This window comes from Solenopsis invicta, chromosome 10, assembly GCF_016802725.1.
Source record: "Solenopsis invicta isolate M01_SB chromosome 10, UNIL_Sinv_3.0, whole genome shotgun sequence".
NCBI classification, from domain to species: domain Eukaryota; kingdom Metazoa; phylum Arthropoda; class Insecta; order Hymenoptera; family Formicidae; genus Solenopsis; species Solenopsis invicta.
In genome coordinates this window covers 10,140,751-10,160,820 of record NC_052673.1, presented here as the reverse complement: position 1 = coordinate 10,160,820, position 20,070 = coordinate 10,140,751, and the positions used below count along the sequence as shown (strand labels likewise).

The window sequence follows — 20,070 nt, the reverse complement described above, 5'->3', positions numbered from 1 at the left end:
GTTAATCCAGCGGAACTAACACTCCACCCTACTGGACTGATATCGAGGGGATGAATCTAAATCGATAAAACAGATATCAAGTGACTATGTGTTTCACAAGACACTTTTGCTTACAATTTATAATATATGATGAGAGAACAATTTTACATTTTCATAATGAAAATGGCTTGCATGTTTTATTTATTGATCCCTCATTTTCATAATCGGGATTATAAAACGGAGATGACTAGCAAAGATAGAGAATTTAATTAGCACTGGAGTCGACATTGCTCGTCTACATAAAAATCGTTATAAAATTATGCTATGAATATTAATTCATAGCAGTTAATAAAAAATGTATCACTTTCCTTTGAAATACTACTAGAGTTATACAATTTAAGAGAAGTGCAAGTAAATGCTAAACGTTGCTCGCAAATCTTTTTTATGTAAAATTATATTAAATTATTTTAAAAATAAGTTTCAAAAAAATTACTTATTCCTCAATATTCCATAGAAAAAAATAAACAGCAATAAACCAGAAAGTTAAAAAAGAGATTATCAATTTCTATTTTCTACTGTCTGGCTATTATATATCTCGACATTCTGGAAATTGCGCGATTCCTCTTTACAATCACAAGATAAGTCCATGAACTGCGGGTCGTTTCACTCAGGCATTCCACCATAAAAGAGAATCCCACCCCCATGAAGAGCGCGATATACCACAGCGCAAGCTCCGTGCGAGAGAACTTGCGAGCCGCAAGGCCGACTGGCAGACTTGTTTTCAAACAGTCGTCAGAGCTGGTCGGTCGCATGGCTATCTCGCGCGTGATTGCGAATCTCTTCTTCGGGGATGAAAAGATCGCGACGAAATGACGACTGATTTTGTAAATCGCGAACGGAAATGATCGCGGAGTCATTGATCGGCATTGATGATCCAACGAGAGACGCTACGCACCGATCGCTTAAATGTGTAAAATTAATTTTCCTGACTAAATGACTCGACTAAATTTCTTCGTAAACAAATGTCGCGTGTGTGCGGTTATAATTAGCAACAAAGTGTAAATTTAAAATATGAAACGAGAATAATGAAAGAGTGGTGAAAGTTTTTACTGCCGACAGTGAATCGCGAGAATAGTGTAAAGATTCTGTTCCTTTTCAATTATGATTGAAAAAAATTATCCGAAATTTTGAAATACAAGAAATTTTTACAAAATTTTATGAAGATTTGCTGTACCGACATGTACAGTCATTGCATCACATGGATTTTTTACCATTCGTAAAGCACAAGTCGTTGAAAACTTCTGTAAAGAAGAATTATTATTATTATTATCATCTTCGTTTTGAAGAAAGCGCGGTTGGTTACCGCTTAAAATCGATGAACGAGTGAAAAAAAGATTAATCTAAAAGTGCACTTGGCAACGATGAAAGGTTGAGACGCGCAATCAGCTTAAAAGTAAAGCGGATTTTATTGGACCTTGCTTCGAACGAGCAGTAAATACTCGCTTTAGTCGGACAACGAATATCGAGAATGCAAAAAAAAATATTCTGCACATGTGGCTCTTTTTTGGAAGGATTCGGAAAGATAGTATGTACATAAACCTACGAGAGTCGACTCATTTTTCTCGATGTGTCAATAGCTTCAGTCTCGACACGAAAGGGGCAAAAACTTATTGATTTTATAAAAAAGGAAAACGAGATATAATAAAGTTTGTGTACGTTTAAGAACAATAAACGGAATCAGATAGCACGTCTATGGTAATAACGTTCCAAGAATGAGCATCCCAAAGGTATTATGGACAAGATAATCGCTTATTCCAAGGTTACTTGCAAGTGGAACAACCATTAGAGACATCGTCACGTGTCCCTCAGAGAAGCGTCTCTCTAACATCAAGATCGATTTTCCTTCTATAAAAAAAAAGAACGCAAAGGCATACTACTTCCCGTTTCCTGTTTGAATAATAAATGTTAAAATGCTCTGAATATCCAATGGAAGAAAAGCTCCCAATGGAAGAGAACTTTGCGTGACAAAAGGGTATCGATTTAAAGATTTATCGGTGCGTTAAAGCGTCATTTTTTGAAAAATTGTAAACCGGCCTTTTAATTGTAAGTCATACGGCAGCGAAGTCTCGGCAACAACGGTGGAACGACAGGAACAAATTTTAACGTAATTTCCGACGGTAATGGTGGCACAGAAAATCTGGATCAATAGCGCATTTTTTAAAGAGTTGTTTAAGCGCCCACTCGATAGTGTCGCGATAATGCGATCACGAGCATCTAATTCTGGGCTATGCGAAGCATACGCTCGCAACTACATGGCTAATGAAGTTAACACGTGCTAATTGCTCTAAGTGCATCGGACAGATCGGACGTGTCTAGCGAAAGAACGGCAGGGGAGGATCCGCGGCGTGCAAATACAAGCGAAGACTTGTTCGCTATTATTTATTGTAGGCCCTATTGACGAGCGGTTGATCACATCTGCTTAAATTCTGATCGAAAAATGTGGGGCAATCCTTCGCGATTCAGCAGAACTGTGAATCATGTGCCTAAATGAGTCACTCGCGTGACACACACTTGGATCTAGCTACGAATCTTCGGTATATTGTTGAATTGTTAACGTTAATCAATTAATTTCCCAGAAGAAGGGGAAGGAAGAAGTTATATACAAGCCCTTCGTTGAATTCGAAACGGGCCGATCAGTAATTTTTAATGAACGCTTCTTTCGTTCTGGTCAATCTTTATCGCTGAAAACGGAAATAAAAGATTTGAGGCCCGCATATCATCTCCTGCTTTTCGACGAAATGGCATGACGATCGTGCGTCACGACGCGTTCGTGCCCATAAGAGGATGGTAGCTATAGCGAAATCATCTAATCGATGGAAGTCGTGGCACATACACACGCACTTGTCGACCGACTTCGCGAACTTCTACTTTCCAAACGGAAATAGTATGCGGAAAACAAGCCGAGATTCGCAACGAAATATTTCGCCTGCGCACGTGCACGTTCCAGCGGGTAATATTACGAAAGTGAAAATGGAGCTGTTGCGAGCAATCGATTCTTAGCGCGAAACGAGTGCGGTCTGTTGATCTCTTGGTTTATTGTTTTTCTTTTTTTTTTCTTCTCTTTTTCGCATGAGAAACGACAATTAAACTTTAACGAGGCTGCTATAGTCGCTCGCTCTGCGAGTTAATGAAATGTCGACTTAAAGTTGCCTCTTTTTTTATATATCACATGTCCCGAGAGAGGAAACAAATATAATATACACCAGTTTATTTGACGTGAGAATGAGTGATCAAGCTCGGACAGAATTAATTTTCGGATGGTAACGTCGATAAGAGAATAAAGGTCGAAACTCCAACGAGCGTAATAATTTTTCGGCGAGGTTGTGCTGGAAATATCCGTCTTCTGGATCACGTTTGTCCATAAATAAATAAATAAATATCTACGACGTGGAATTAAGTCTATGAGATTTAAACGGGAGAAATTCAATAGAAGATTTTGAAAGTATTAAGGAAGCATTAGGAAGAATTGCAGAACGTCACGCAATGGGCCGAAAACAGAAGCGCCGTATGATACCGGAACAAGACCGTAGAATTTGTGGCAGTATATGCTTCTTCCAGTTCACCTTTGTCATCAGTTGCGTGGCTTTGGTTTACCTCGGCGTGGCGGTCTACGCGCCGTCGTATAGGTAAAAAACGATATAATTATAATATAAAATTATAAATTAGTGTATAATTTTTTTTTAGATTTATTTAATTAATAAATTATTCGTTTTTATAATATATTGAGAGAAAAGTGTTTAATATTTCTGACTAATAATTGCATGATAAAATATTTATGGTTAAAAACTCTATATTTTATAGATATTACTGCTACGTTAATAATAATGTAATAATAATATTATATGTTATCATTAACATTATTAGTAATAATAATTATGTTTATAATTCTATCAGTTACAAAGAAATTTTATTATAAATTATGATAATAATTTTAAATATTAATACATTAAAGAAGAAAGTTGTTGATTTGATAAAATGTTTCAATTTGATTGAATTTCTTTAGTTTAAGTATTTATGTATTTAAGTCACATATATAAATATTTGAACTGAAAGAATTTAATCAAATTAAAAAATTTAGTTAACGACTTTTTTCTTTTCGGTATATAGTAAAATATCAAAATTGAAGAGTAAAAGTAAAATAAACATTTTTAATAAATACAATTATAATTAAATCAAATATATTTATTTTTTAAATATTTGTTTACCATTTACGTACATTGAGGAAAAAGTTGTTAAATAGACTAAATTTTTCAGCTTGATTAAATTTCTTCAGTTAAAGTATCTGTGTATTTAACTCAAATACATAAATAATTTAAACAAGTATAAATTAAAACAACTATAAATTTATAGTTGTCACTAAAAATGACTACTGAATTACAGTTAAATTATGGTAATTAAAATAATTTTTTTCCTCTCAGTACATCTATCCAAAGAATTTGTTCCACCTCGCAATTTTCTTACAGAAGATTGTGTTTGATTGACGTGTAGCATAATTAAAAAGAAATTGATACGTTATTCAAATCAGGAATATTATTTGAGGCAAAACCGCGGAGAAATATTTGCCGCAGAAGCGGGTTAATCAGAAAGGCGCGTTAACGATGTCGGCGTAATTTCAGAGCTTTCCACATTGGCATCGAGCCGGAACCGGTGATGTGCCAAACCGTTAACGCTTCGATGGTGAATAATTGCGGCTGGGCGAGTTGCGGCGAGTGGTGTTTGACGAAGACGAGCGGCTTTTGTCCCCAGTATCACGCGACCGTGAGACGTAACGGCACCGACGTGATTTTCGAAAATTGCACCAAGTTCAGCACTATCGCGTGCCCTAAGGTGCGTAGAGCGATGCAACTTCGCCGCAGTTTTCCTTACTTTGTACTTGAAAACCTAATTTTCTTATAGTTTGAATGTTGTTAGAACTATTTGGAAAGTTCTTTGAAACTTACGTTATGAGCAAATATGGAGCAAGCATATCATAAATTACAAATATGGAATTAATAAACTATTGAAGATGAAGGTTTAAATATAGATAATAATTTGCGTTCTTAGAATATTTATATAAATTGCATTTAAAGTACTGCAAGATATAGAATTCTATGGATTTTGATTTCTTTATGGAAAAAAAAATGGAAAACAATTGAGAAAAAAAGTTTCTTAATTTGTTTCTTTAAATATTAAATTAATCGTGATTAATTTTTTAATATAAATTAGTAATTTGATTGTTTTTAAAAAAAGATATTTGAAATTAACGAAGAAATCAGAGAGACTGCCAATAACGAGTTTGACACGATCTCCGCAGGCATAGAACATTTACAGTGGAAAATTTAATATTAAAATTTTACGATCTCCTTGTTCTCTCGTTAGACACGAACAGTTTCAATCTCGGACAATTACCCAATCAACTCGGGAATCTTTAACAAAGCTTTCTTGGGTTAAGACAATAATGAGCTTCTCGTTCGTATACCTCACTGACATGATCTTTCCCTAAAACTTCTTCCACTTGATGTAATATGAAGGTTCTTCTCGGACGGCCAAAACGTACGTTTACCTTTCGGATTCCGATCACTTTATTTCACAGTACATTTCCAACCAAGCACGATCGTAACTGCTCCCACACGAACGGATGCCTTCCAGTGGGCGTAGGTTTCCATCTCTTGGGGATATTACACTTTTAGTGAAGCAGACCGTAGGCTCCAATTTCTTCGCTGTGCCGCGAAACGCCAATGCAGAAATGAGAAAAACTCAAATTGCATTCGGAATAAAATGCAGCGAGACATCGCGTTATTTGGAACTGTTTTCATTATTAGTAATGGTTCCTTGAATTCGTAGCTTAGATATTTAAGCTCGAGCAACAGTTCGCTTTATATATTAAAAGCTACCACTTACTTAAAGATCAAGTCTTCATTCTGCTCCTTTGACTTTATCCTTGACAACGTTGATTGTAATTTATGTTAAAATATAATGTCGACGTTATACCAGTCACCTCGATAAGATTATCGGAGAAGAAATGCGCAATACTATCCATCAATACCTGTCAGCTTTGCAATCTTCGTAGGATTTTATTTATAATTTATATACGAAAGACTTTTTAATATAGATTTTTTTTTTAGAAAATATGAAAATTACATTTCGTTTTTTGCCTTGCCTTGCTTCAATTTCTATCTCATCTCAAGTTATCATCTCCTCTACATAACGATCCATCAACCATCGAGGTATTCGATTACAGTTGCGATGTTTTCAGTCTGTTGAAAGGGCAAACCACTTGCAATATTCACGAAGAAAAAATGCCATTATAAAATCCATTGCGTGCGATACGCGCAGCATTATAGCGTCATCGATCAGAGAGAACTTTTTAAAGAAAAGCTTCCTTCTGTCCCGACGACTAATATTGACCGCTTTTTCATTGTCAAATGCGATTATGCAGCAAACGTTATGAAAGTGTGCTCATAAAAACAGATACGGTAGAGCGGAGTGACGATAAGCTGTTACAAACAACTCACCCATTTTGTAAACAACGTTCGCAAATCAAAAAGTTTGCGTACGACTATTATATTCTGCAGAACGTGAAAAATTTTGTGATAAAAAAAGTTGATATTTACACTATTTAATTACTTTTCATAAAATTTTTTTACGAATTACGATTGTTTTAATTTAAAAAACGTAAATTATTTATAAAATAAAATTATTCAATATATTTTTGTCCAAAAGATGCATGTCATATCTCGAAACATTATCTACTAAAAATATAAAAATTTCACAAATTGTTTTATTATTACGTTGGAGTATTTGTGTAAAAGAGAACTATTCGTTTATTGATTTAAAAGTTATTTAATTTTTTCTTCACACTCTTGAGTCTTATATAAAATCTCATTTTATAGTTTTTATTTGCAAACTTAATGGGAAAGTAATATTACAAATTAAATCAAAATTTTTACATATACTAATAAAACTCTAATAAATATTTATGCCAAAATTCAAATGAGATCTACTTACTCGTTTAAAAGTGATTTATTTAAAAATGCAGCAAAATATAGTCGTTTTCGCGGCAAAATCATTATAAATTAGATTTTTCGTTATTTTCGGCTTTGCAGTTTTAAGATCAAACTTCAGATGTTCGCGATAACTTTTTATCGTTGATTAGGAAAAAAAACCAATAAACGTAAGACACCTTCAGTTTTTAAATTTAGATAGCTTCAGCTCGTAATAATCATTATATAATCAATTATTATATAATCAAAATTTAATCAAATTATATAATCAAAACTTTCATTTAAATGCAATTGAAATGCATATCACAATTTTTGCACAACATTTGAATAATCAGGGAAAAGTTGGCGTTCGCGACAATCAAAAAATTTTAAGTTACAGTTCCACGTAGAACACATAAAAACTAAAAATAACCAGTATTCATCATCCCAATCTAAAGCAGGCGTAACGAGTTGGGAGGATCGAGTTATCCCCAAGGGAGTGCCCTATGAATATGAATATTTAGGCACACGGTATTACAGTGTACGTCGACCGCTAATGCTTTGCCAACAGGCCTGAAACTTTCTGAAAGTAATGCGATTTAATTAATGGTGTTGATGAGAAAGGGTAATATACCGTACAAGCAAAGTATACACGACGGAGCCTTTATAGTCGCCTAGATGACGACGCCAGACAAGCGTCCATAAATCGTACAGTAATTTTCCTAATTGGTTACTTGTCCTAATTAAACAATGGTATTCTTACATTTTTTAAATATTTTATATTAATTTTACATAATAGAATTACAAACGCATCGGAAGAAAAAGTTTTATTTATTTCTCACACAGCGATTATGCAATAGGAGAATGAAATTAATGAGTAAGATAGAAAAGATAAAAAAAACTCGTTTATTAAATATTAGCATTATAAGTGATTGAAAACTTTATGTTTAGATAATCCCATGTAAATTTTATCTTATAAATAAAATTAATTTGAGAATTGTTAAATTATCCGAGGTTTCAGAAATTACATTTGATGAGAATAATTTTAATTGCAAATAAAAAAGTTGTAACCGATTAGAATCACAATTTTATTGAGAGTAACTGTAGCATATCGATATATATGTTTAATACAAGGTAACTGTACCATATGTGGCCTACCTAAGCTTTTCTATTTTTTCTAATTTTTTGATGTAAAAGTAAAAACTGTCGATCGGATTCAAAGTGGGAAACATTTCTAAACATTATATTAAAATATAGAACAATTTCAAATGTTTACGTCGGTGCAGTAAAGATTAAAAAATATGTGCTATTTAGAGTCGTATTGAATGCATATATACGCAATGTGGCCTTGTTACATGTTTTCCTCTTTTTTTATAAAAAGTATTAAAAAAATAGATAATAAAGTGATTCAATGTTACATTTATAAGTTTATTAACATATTGACATGCTTATTTATATTGATATGTTAATAAGTGTACACAAAAAATTATTTTCCTTAACAATCTTTTAACTAAACAATTGACTTATCTTAACTTTATCCTCTTAAAAACATGGCTTATGAATTGGAATTTAGTAGATGAATTAAAATTTATAATCTAAAGTATTGAAGAAACAATTAATGTGTGTGTACTCATTATTGATCTAAGCCATACTAGTTCTATCTTACAAAGAGGTTTCTTTCTTTGGTTATAAATAGAATGTTATGAAGAAAATATAAATGAAATACAATGAATTACTTGTAAAGTATAAATACAGAACTACAATAAGACATGAACTGAGGAAATTAATAATCAATATTTGATAATTATAGAAAGCAGTAACTTTTCCACGAAATATTAGAGCATGTGAAACATAATCAAAAAGATTCTACTTTTGATCTCACTATCAACAACAGAATATACCATCTAAGTAGTAATTATTGCAAACAAGTTACATTGACAGTTTGTACGATATACTAGCGTTATTTGTTTAATTCATCACGTAATTGCTTCAAAATAGCAAGTAGGCCATATTGGATACCAGGCCACATAGAGTACACTTACCTTATATAATTAATAACGAGATTACGTATGAGTTTAAAACGAGGTTTATCTATAGGTGAACATGGGAAGCATGAAAAGATACAATTGTAACAACGGCAGCGAGTGCAACATGTTGACGGGGGTGTTCAACTGTAGCCTCGGACATTGCTCAAACATGAGCGAACTGATGCTCTGTCATCACAAGGCTGACGGCATCGTCGTTGATAGCGACAAAGATAACATGAAACTGAACGGCTACTTCAGCTGTCAACACTCCAGATGCACGAAAATTAAGAACCACTTTAGTTGCGACCGATACTGCCCAAACATTTCCACTAGCGATGTCAACGTGTATCTAATGCAAGACGACAATGTTATATCAGCCAGGTGCTCCCGTGGTATGGCCTTAAATAGAGCGAACGGTAGTCTGCCTGGTATCAGATTGAACAAGCCTGTTAAAATCTGGGACGAGAAGAACGGTAGTATCGTCACGAGCTGTTTTGCCGTAACGAAGGATAGCAATGTCATCAGGTAATGAATATTAATATATGAAAGTCTTATTGCGTCAAATTTTCCATTTTATTCAAACTTATTCTATTAAGATTGGAGTTAACGAAGGACTCTCAAAATTTCAAATAATTAAATCTCGTCAAAAAGGCTAATGAGAGTCAGCGCGGGTATAAGTGCGCAAATATTTATTCTATTAAAATCTCACTTCATTGAAACAACAGTTACGAAACAAAGGATAGATAATCAAAATATTGTTAAAAACTTTTTTCTTCCTTTTTCTTTCATTTTTCATTAGTTTATTACTTTTCTTTTTTATATCTAACCTCATTTTTTTTCTTTGTTTTTCCCTTTTAAAAAAATTTTTTTTTATAACCTTTTTTATACAAATAAATTTTTAACTTTGGCAAAAAGCTAATGAATTAAAGTTTATGTGTTTCAAAAATAACTAGTTAAAGTTAAAAATTAAATCATAAAAAATTAACTAAGTTAAGTTAAAAGTTATTAACTTTATTATTTAACTTTTAATTTTTTAATTACTCAACTGCGAATAAGTTACGAGAATTTGTAATGCAGCGCGATGTAAGATCTCCCTAAAAGTCGTTGATCAAGAGACGGTAGTCGCGCGCAGCGAGAGAAACTGCACGCCGTCTCTATTAAATGCCCCACTCGGGTTATTGACCGCGCACGGCCCCGAGAGATAGACGGAATGCCGCGTGCCGTCTGGGCCGGCCTCCCCACTCTCCTCGGCCGCTCGGTCATTCAACTTGCTCGAGGCGCACGTGCACCTCGTCGGTCAGGTGCGCCTCCGGCAAGTTAAATGACCAAGCGACCGAGAAGAGTGGGGAGGCCGGCCCAGACAGCGCGTGGCGTGTTGCCTATCTTACGGGACCGTGCGCGGTCAACAACCGAGTAGGGCATTTAACAGAGACAGTATGCACGTAACGCAGAATCTCGAAGAAACAAAACGCAATGCCAGTAATTTTCATTTTTACTATCTACATTATTTTTATTAGTAATCAAATCTATTTTCAAACAGAAATAATGAAAATGAAATAATGAAATTTGTAAAAATTTTAACAAAATCGATTAAATAGTTTTTAAGATATCGTAATTTCGAAAATCTGTTTTGAAGGAAAAAACGTGTTCAAAGAATATTCGCAAAGAGCGAATGTTTCTGACGATTGGAATAAAGCTTACTTGTCTCTTCTCTAGCAGTTAACCGTTAAAAATAAATGATAAATAATAGCGTCTTATTATGATAATAATATATTTCAAACAATGTTAGTTTGGCTTACTTTTTTTATTTAGATATTGATCATTTTTTAACTAAACCAAAGTATTTTAAATTCATGTCATATGTAATAACTTAAAGTAAATAACTTAATTATTCTCTAATAAAAATTTTTTTCTGAATTTTTGTATAAATTGAAACACTTTTTAAAAATATAGAGAAATTCTACATTTTTTTCTCAGAATTATTCATATATGAGGTCTGTAAAGTAGTGAAATTGACTGCGTACCGCACGATTTAGCAATATTAATTTTGGTGTAGGCTTTGCAAAACACTTTTTTTGTATGTGCTACAAAAATAGAGACTCAAAATTTTGAGCAAAGATGTGCAATCAAGTTTTGTGTGAAACTTAGGATAAACGGTACTAAACATTAAAAAAAAATGAAAAAAAAAAAACATTGCTAAGGATTAAATGCTTCATTGCGATAATGCTCCCTGCTACACAATATTGTCTGTAAGAGAATTTTTAACAAAAAAATATATTCCTGTGGTCCCACGGCTTCCCTACTTCCCTGATCTAAGTCCGTGTGACCTTTTTCTATTCCTGAAATTAAAGAAGCCTCAAAGGACGTCATTGAGAAACGTTGGTAGAAAATATTGAAAAGGCCATAACCGACAAACTGAAAACCATTTCATTCAACGAGTTCAGACACTATTATAAAAAGTAAGAATGACGTCTACAGCGGTGTACGGCCTCCCAAGAGTACTATTTGGAAGGAAATAAACAAGACTTTTAAATAAATACATTGTTAGAAAAAAATTAGTCTTATTACTTTATTTACAGACTTCGAATCATATATAAATTTTGAAATATTTTAAGATAAAAAAATTTAAGAAATTTTCTAAAAAGTTATACAATTGTATGGAAAAAATGATGCAAAATTATTTTATAATCCAGGTAAAAACTTTTTTTTAGAATTTTCTATATAATTTTTCAAAAAATTTTCGGAATTTGTGTATAATTTTATAACTTTTTAAAAAAATTATTTAGATATTTTATTTTAGAATATTTTGAAATTCATATATATATGCAAAATTCTGAGAAAAGATGTAGATATTTCTAAAAAAATGTTTCAATTTGTATAAAAGTTTAGAGAAAAATTTTCATCGGGAAATGGTTAAGTTATTATTTACAGATTATTACTGATGATGACATTACAAGTTCGGTACACTTCTTGGTTCAATTAAGAATCTAGAAAAAATAATAAGACAAGCCAATATCATTTGGAATATACCATGAAAAAAATGAAAAACAATTTTATTTTAAAGCATTATCCAAGGGTATAAATCATTTATTAATGTGTAGGAAATTTCGCAACACACACTTAAAAATCTGTAATTTCGTTAATTTTTACCGTATTTAATAAAAATTTAATTTACATATTCTACATATTTTAGAAAACTTGATATTTAAAAAAAATGTAAAAAATTAAAAAACTAATTTATTTCAAAATTTTTAACCCACTATTTGCCCTTAAGATGATATAACGAAATATTGCAACACAAAGAAATGTTAATATTTTATACAAATTGCAAATAAATTTTATTTACATAAATTTAAATTAAATTAAATTAAATTTTTGTATTCATTTTTAAAGTGTTTAAAATTTTGTAAAATGTTTAAATTTTATGTTATTAAATTTTTATACAAATTTTTCAATAAGATCTTTTTTTGCTGTTAACAGATTAACTAGATTAAATTCGTTAGCTTTACCGCGTCTTTGAACGTCTTTGTATATAGAAAATGAGAACAGATTCAACAGACATGAGACACTCAAAAATCGAATTGCTGTTGCTGAATAAACAACATTGGAATTTTGTTAAATGATAGAATAAAGAAAATATTTTTGCCCGATTTTTTTATCACAAAAAATGTATTTGATATTTGTTTATAGAATGTTATCAAGTACAAATCTATTTCTCACTATTTTTATTAAATCAAAAGATTGAAACTTTATTAAATTGACAGGAACTAGAAAAGGATAAGCATGCCAATGACAGTGAAAGAAAAACTAAAATATTGGGGTGAACCAAACTCCCCGAATTGCGGGATCAATGGTTGCTATGGAAATACCCTATACTAGCCTGTAAGAAAGCGCGTATAGAAACGACATAGGTCTTTGCGTGAAGTAATTGACCCCAATAGAGCTGCCTAGAAAACATTTAACTTTAATTCGTATTCTTGTTTACGAATATTAATTCATTAAAATTTTAAACGTGTACATGTAGTAACGCTTTTTTATATAAAAAGTGTACAAAATTGCAGTGCTTCATTCATAATGTACGTGAAAAACATTTATTTTTTTAAACTTTATCTATACAGAATTTTTGGCATTATTAGATTTTAATTTCATTAAAAGGTGTATTTAAATCATAAAAGATAATATCACAAATATACAGAATATTTTGGTATTATTAGATATCAATTTTGCTTATAATTTTATTTCTATCATCTCCCTCGTCTTTATCATTTTCTTTTTTATGTTTTATCCAATGAGATTGTTAAGGTACCAATATGCGTTATACCGTTGTCATCCCTATTGACATTCACAGTACGGAGGACTGCGTGAACGGCACGTTGTTGGGCGGGATTCCAGTCCTAGAACCATCCATTAACTTTACGAGCTTCCTGACAATTTACGAGAAAAGCCTACAGAATCCTGTGGACCCCACAAACGCCTATGTTCCGGCACAGCAATCTCTGACAATCTACAATAGTTCGCGATTGTACATCAATATCGACCGTTGTGTCAACACTTTGAGGGGTGAGTGCAGACAATTCCAACTCACCCATGGTCGCGACGGTGACAATCAGACCGCGCAGAGTAGATACCCCTGCTTTTACAACAAGGTAAGATCTTTTCTATCAAAAGATGTTTGGCGAATGAGGATTGAGAGGATTTTAGCTCAAGATTTCTTTTTTCAATGGCAATCATGATATTTAAGTAAAAAAAAATATATTACGTATTAGTAAGATCAAATAAATTACTATTTTTTAGTAACTAAATTAAGTTAAAGTTTCATAAAATTAGTTTAGTTACATTTAATTAAAATTGCACGAAAAATTAATTCAGTTAGAAGTTGCATTAAAGTTAAGTTAAATAAAAAATTAATTTTATAAAGCATTATATTATAATTATATTTAATTAAAACATTGTAATTTTTTAAAAATTAGATTACTATAAATAACAAAATAATATGGATTTCTAGGCAAATTTGTAATATTTTATTTGTAAATTAATTAAATTTAATTTGTTGTATATAATATTTGTAAATTAAGTTTATATAAAATAATAATAGAAAGAAAGATCACAACAACTCATAGATGGTTCCGCCGAAACATTTCAACGAAAAAATAAAATTTGAAATAATATTCAAAACTTTCAATACACTAATTCCAAATATGTAGGTATCAAAATAGATTCAGGTTAGGATCCATTTTTTTTAAACCAATGATACTAAAGAACAACAGCTGACCTTACCGTTATTTGTCGATTTTAATCCCTAAAAGGGCATTGTGCGCTATCTGCGAGTTTATCTCGCTTCTGATAACTAATCTAAACTTGGATTCATGTCCCATAGTGCCCTTTTGAGGATTAAAATCGGTAAAATAACGCTAAGATCAGCTGTGATCAGCAGCTCCACCTTTGACACCTATATACTTGAAACTAGTGTGTCAAGAGCTTTATTTTAAATATTTTTTTCAAATTTTATTTTTTGGTTAAAAAATTTGGGCAAAACTTGATGTTTTTCTTTATATAAAAAATATTATTTATATTTTATTATTATATAATAAAATTTTTATATTTTATTTATAATTATTGTTTTTTATATGGAAACAAGTATATATATTTTTTTTATTTTGTTTTAAGTAATAAGTACATTTTAAATTTGAGAAAGAATTAATAAATTAAAATTTGTGTTTTAAAAATAACTAAAGTTAAAAAGTAACTCATAAGAAAGTAAAATAAAGTTATCAACTTTTTTATTTCATTATTAACTTTTAATTCTTTAACTAGTTATTATTCAATTGTGCGTATTAATAACAAGTACATTCAATACGCAAAACCATATTTTTCACGGAAAATTGATTTTTTTAAAGACAATATTACGTCATCTCGATTTTGTGTTTTAAACAATTATAAAAAATGGTTTTGATTCGAACACTAAGATAAAGATAGCATGCAATTAAATTAATAGAAAAAAATTAGAATTTTTTCAAAGTAACTACCGTTGATTTTGTTTCTACCTATATATTCGTAAAGCACTAATAATTGGTAATGTGTGCAATTTTTATTTGTGTGGTACATATTACGCAGAATGACTCGTTCTTCGTGGTTGCACGTTTCGATCTGAAGAAGACGCGAATCCAGTTGTTGATCGCTGTTATCGTGCCGGCTGGACTTTTCATCATCAGCGTGATCACCCTGATTATCATTTCGCGATCGGTGCAGGTGGGAGACGACGCAAAAATGCGATGCAGATATTGCGTTGATCAGCAAGAGATCGAGGACGAGGACGAAGGACTCGTTGAGGCGACGTCCTCCGCGACTCAGAGTCAGGCTAATGAAAACGAAATCAGAAGTATGACCCTTTAGCAGTACAAGCCGCTTGGTATGGGCAATACGCTGGGGTATGAAAGGCTGCCATTGATCGACATGGACGAGGCTGAGGATTCTCTCTAGAAAAAAACGCGATATCTTTTGAAGGATCGTCATATCGAATAGATCCATCCAATGAGAAAGGAAGAAAACCAATGATGAAACCCGAAATGTCCAAATAACAAAGTTAAAGTTCTCGAACGAACATTAACGTCGTCTTCCGGAATGAGGTATACCATAATCAATTTTTCTACAGTTACAATAACTTAACTCGCAATGGACGTTGCAATGACGTGATTGATCACTGTGCTTAAAATGGAATTAAATTCAAGTGATCTCTGCCAATGAAACTCAACGAAAGTAACCCGTTTCCAAGGGGGGTCCAAGTTAATATTATTATTGACTCTCTAATTATACTACATCGGACATTACGTCACATTTATACGCTCACTGTTGCCTTCGATGTATCGCCATTACTTTGTTTGCGCGCAAGACAAACGGATTGACACTGGCATCATGCAATCGTCGGTACATTAGTATTAAGATTTTGCCTCCAAATAAATTAAAAAAATTTTCATTGCCGTACATATACGATTGTTTTAATACCGCCGTGTTTTAACAAATGGTACCTGACAACGGTGGTATTAAACAACTGTCTTTGCGCAACTTGTACGACTAAAGAAAAAGCAAACAGCTCATTAATCAACAAAGACAAAACGAAATAAACGATGGAACGAATGGATAAAACGAATGGAGATATTCACTGCAGCACTTCACGAATGACATCCCTTTTTTTTTATGCGATAATCGCAATTTTCGCGCGAACGCGACGTGAGCAAGCTTATTTCGATGTACAACAGCATGTAGGATGATACGGCGACCTAGCGCTCATTTAATATTCGGTTATCAACGAACGCAGCATTTGTATTTTTTCTACGTCCACTTACTGTGCTACACTGTAATTAACTCCGTATTATTGTGATTAGATACATCTAATACCGCTGGTGAAAACACATAATGCGATTTCCAATGTCTGATACGCGAACCCGAGTACTACGACTGCCTATGAGTAAATTATAGTTGTATAGGACATTGTATATTACATATACCTGCGATGCGTAAATATATGTGTATACAGTGCCTTGCTGATGTAAATACAAAAATATGTTTACAACATGCTTTCAACGAGACATTTAAATATTCGTGGTAATTGATATTGCCTCAATTTTCGTGCCAGTTTCGTGTCAGCGTGTGTTTCAAGTCAATCAAAAATATGATCCGTCGTATAATAACTATTCAGAATATTTAACACAATTGACGAGTATGTGTTAATTAGAAATTTATAATACAAAACTTTATAATAAGAAATTAAAATAACGCCATGAGATTAACCTTTATTTTAATTATTAAGTTCATTTTGTATTTTTAATGAAAAAATGCATCTTTTTTACTTTTGCTGAAAGAAAATAATATATAACCTTTTCGAGATAAATAACTAGACCAGAAAGTTTTAATTTGGTTTCGTGCAATTTGATTTTTATTTTTAATAATGTTTGTCAGATATTTTATTTATTGAAAGAAAGAGAGTATATTTTTTAAACCGAAACTCATAAGAGAATTGATAGAAATACACTCGCATATTCGACAACGTAAAATATAGGCTTTAAATAACTAATAAGTTAATCTCACGCAATTAAATACACATGTGCACGCAAGAAGAGTAGCTAGAAATAATCGGACAGCAAGAAGAGACTTTTCTGTTGTCACTATACTCTATGTGCCTTCTTCCGCTTTCGATGGAGCCAATAACGTGTACCTATTAATATTTGCGAATACTATACACAAAAGAATAAAAACTTTTTTGCTCTTGGAAATGAACGTAGTTATTCTATACTTCTGTTATTTTTCTGCTCTAAAAATAGACGAGTCCGATTTGTAAATAAAAGTTTAATCTCGCGTGTACCTCTCTTTTTATCTAAAAATTATTAGATTGTATCATGTAGTCATGATAGCAATGTGATCGACGTACAATATTTTGATGTTAAAACGGACGAAGGGATATCGATGACTAATTAGCGAAAAAACAATTCACGAAACGATATTTAAAGAACATCGATTATAAGGGAACAAGATCGATTATAAGGGAACTGCAAGATAACTAGTCATTGTCAAATGGATACAATTATGCGAATGGCGAATGATTGTATACGTGATTAATTATGTGACTAGAGAAAGGGCTAATCCTCTTTGTATGTATAATTAATGCTGTTAGCTTAGTATACATATGTATATAAAGAATACAATTCTGTGGTATGCCTTTATGTAAAATACGTTTGTGACATATATGTGAATGTGCCGATTATAAAAGATCATTTCCCTTTTTTTTTTTTTTTTAAATAAAGTTCTTCATGTGCAAATTACCCGTATTTTCCCTCGCATATTTATCCACATCCTGTTTTAACTTCCGTTAAAATTAATCCGCCCAGAATTGCTTCTATAAACAGTCCGCAATAAATGTTGAGTGCCCGTGAGATTACAAAATACGATACAGAAAAGGGAGACAATCGAAGAAAAAGCTTCATGGAATATACTCCGTACACTTTTCTTATTAATAAAACAATTGACGTTGAGTTAAAATTTCACTTGCCCTTTAAGAATTCTCCCCGTGATTGAAATGCGATGCGCACGTCATCGAACCGTAATAAAATAATATCACCGCACATTGCGTGATATGAAGCACTTCGTGTCGAGGGCATCGCTCGAAGGTCCTATAAGAATGAAACGTTTCTCATATCTGCCGTTCGTTTGTAATACGCCCATGCAAATTAATCTACCGCGGGGAACGTTTCCTGGCCTTGGAGAGAAACGAGTACACTTTTACCCCTCTAATGTACTACAATTTTGTACAAGATTGCAAAGCGCTTGAAAAATGTTCTTTAAAAAGAAATTGGTTGTTTCTCTCTTTATGATTCACATTTTTGCAGAAATAGGAATTATTCTCTTCGTGCATTACGGTAATATTATAATTATTAGGTATATTACAGAAATGCAAGGAATACAATTTATATTTCTGCAAAAATGTATGTGCGCAATAGACATATTGATGTAAAATATAATTTTAATAATAGAAAATAGTTTATAGTACAATATGAGTAATTCATATTAAAATCGTGACATTTGGACGTCTGATGTAGACAAGAACGATCCATCATCATCATCACGACTAGTTTTTGTCTTTTTAAATTTGTCTTCTTATAATTTCTATTGTCCCCTCGAAATGTACGCGAAATGTGATCGTATCGTTTCAATAAAAACAAACATAAAACCGAATTGTCATTGACCTACATTCGCAGCAACTGCAGATGAAAATCAAGTGCGTCCTGTCAATCACGCAGCTCGTCGCTCGATATTAGAAGAGCTCTTCATAATTACCACGCATCACAATGTATGTACAAAGAAAGAGAGAGATAAGAGAAAGCTAGTACTTCGCATTTATGCATCGACGTGTCATAAAAAGTTTGTGAACTCGATGTTTAATGGAAGTCTTATTGTTGGACGAACATAAAAATGTGACCAAATAATGGAAGCTTTCAGACGTCGGACCGCATTATGTGGCAAGACCACCTTCCCAGGGAAAATCAAGATACGACCGCAAGGGAATTGTGTCATAAAAAAAACAAAGGGGAGTTATTTAGAATAGTAAGCTTTGGTAAACATGGAGCAACGAATAGAAATTTTGCCCTTTACGCATTGCTAAATATAGTTGTTTGAAAATAATTTCTTAATACTGACATACCGTGTTCAACAACGAATTTTTGAAGAATACTAATCAACCTAAAGTTTTCTTCTTTTACATAACTCCGTGAGGTATAACGTTCTGTAAAAATAATGAACGCGCGCGCGTAACGAGTGGATATATTTATCCAGTTTACACAATAATAGATTTATTCTTTTGTACATATGTAGACAAAAAGAAAACCAACAATTTCGAATAGAACGATAGTTACAATCTATAGAAAAATATGTTATAGAATTACGGTAAAAGTTCTATTGTGAATTCTAGAGGCGGAATAAAAATTCCGCCTTCGTTCTCCAGACAGGAAAAATATTGGAACTTAGGGACGGCTCATTGGACAAACTGAACAAATTACGTGATAACAAACATTGCGGCTTCGTTCTATCGATTTCTCTAAGAAGAGTAAATGAAACATCATGAAAATTCACAGACACAATTTCTTGTACGTGCCGCGTAAACCAACACAATGATTCTTAATGAGATTTTTTATGAGTGCATCTTTTCATTTAAGTCTTTTTTAAGACGAGATAAAGGCATTATTGCCAAGCAATTTTATGGATTAAAAAAACAAAAATTTTCACTGTGTTGATTAACTGATACAATTAAAACCGATAATTTTGACGAAATAATTCGCAAAGTTCTTTGAAATTAGTTTTAATAAAAGAATATGATTGGATCAATATGTTTATATTTACATGGATGTTCCTAGTATTTTGTGTTACGTAATAATAATAATTGTATATTAATATTGTGAGTCATTAAATTGAAATCGGTGACATAATATTGAATATATTAATATTGTAAGTCATTAAAGTGAAACCAACGACATAATAATAATTAATATTATTAT

General features: G+C 32.1%; 1 protein-coding gene across 1 annotated transcript; it reads left to right on the top strand.

Annotated features, from left to right (window-relative positions):
* The first annotated feature begins 745 nt into the window (after positions 1-745).
* LOC105195053 lies at positions 746-17,427 on the top strand. The gene is made up of 5 exons (XM_011160269.3): positions 746-3,665; positions 4,656-4,866; positions 9,099-9,553; positions 13,377-13,674; positions 15,143-17,427. The coding sequence occupies exons 1-5, from the start codon at positions 3,523-3,525 to the stop codon at positions 15,419-15,421; spliced, it is 1,386 nt and encodes a 461-aa protein (XP_011158571.2). The 5' UTR covers positions 746-3,522; the 3' UTR covers positions 15,422-17,427.
* The last annotated feature ends 2,643 nt before the right edge of the window (positions 17,428-20,070 follow it).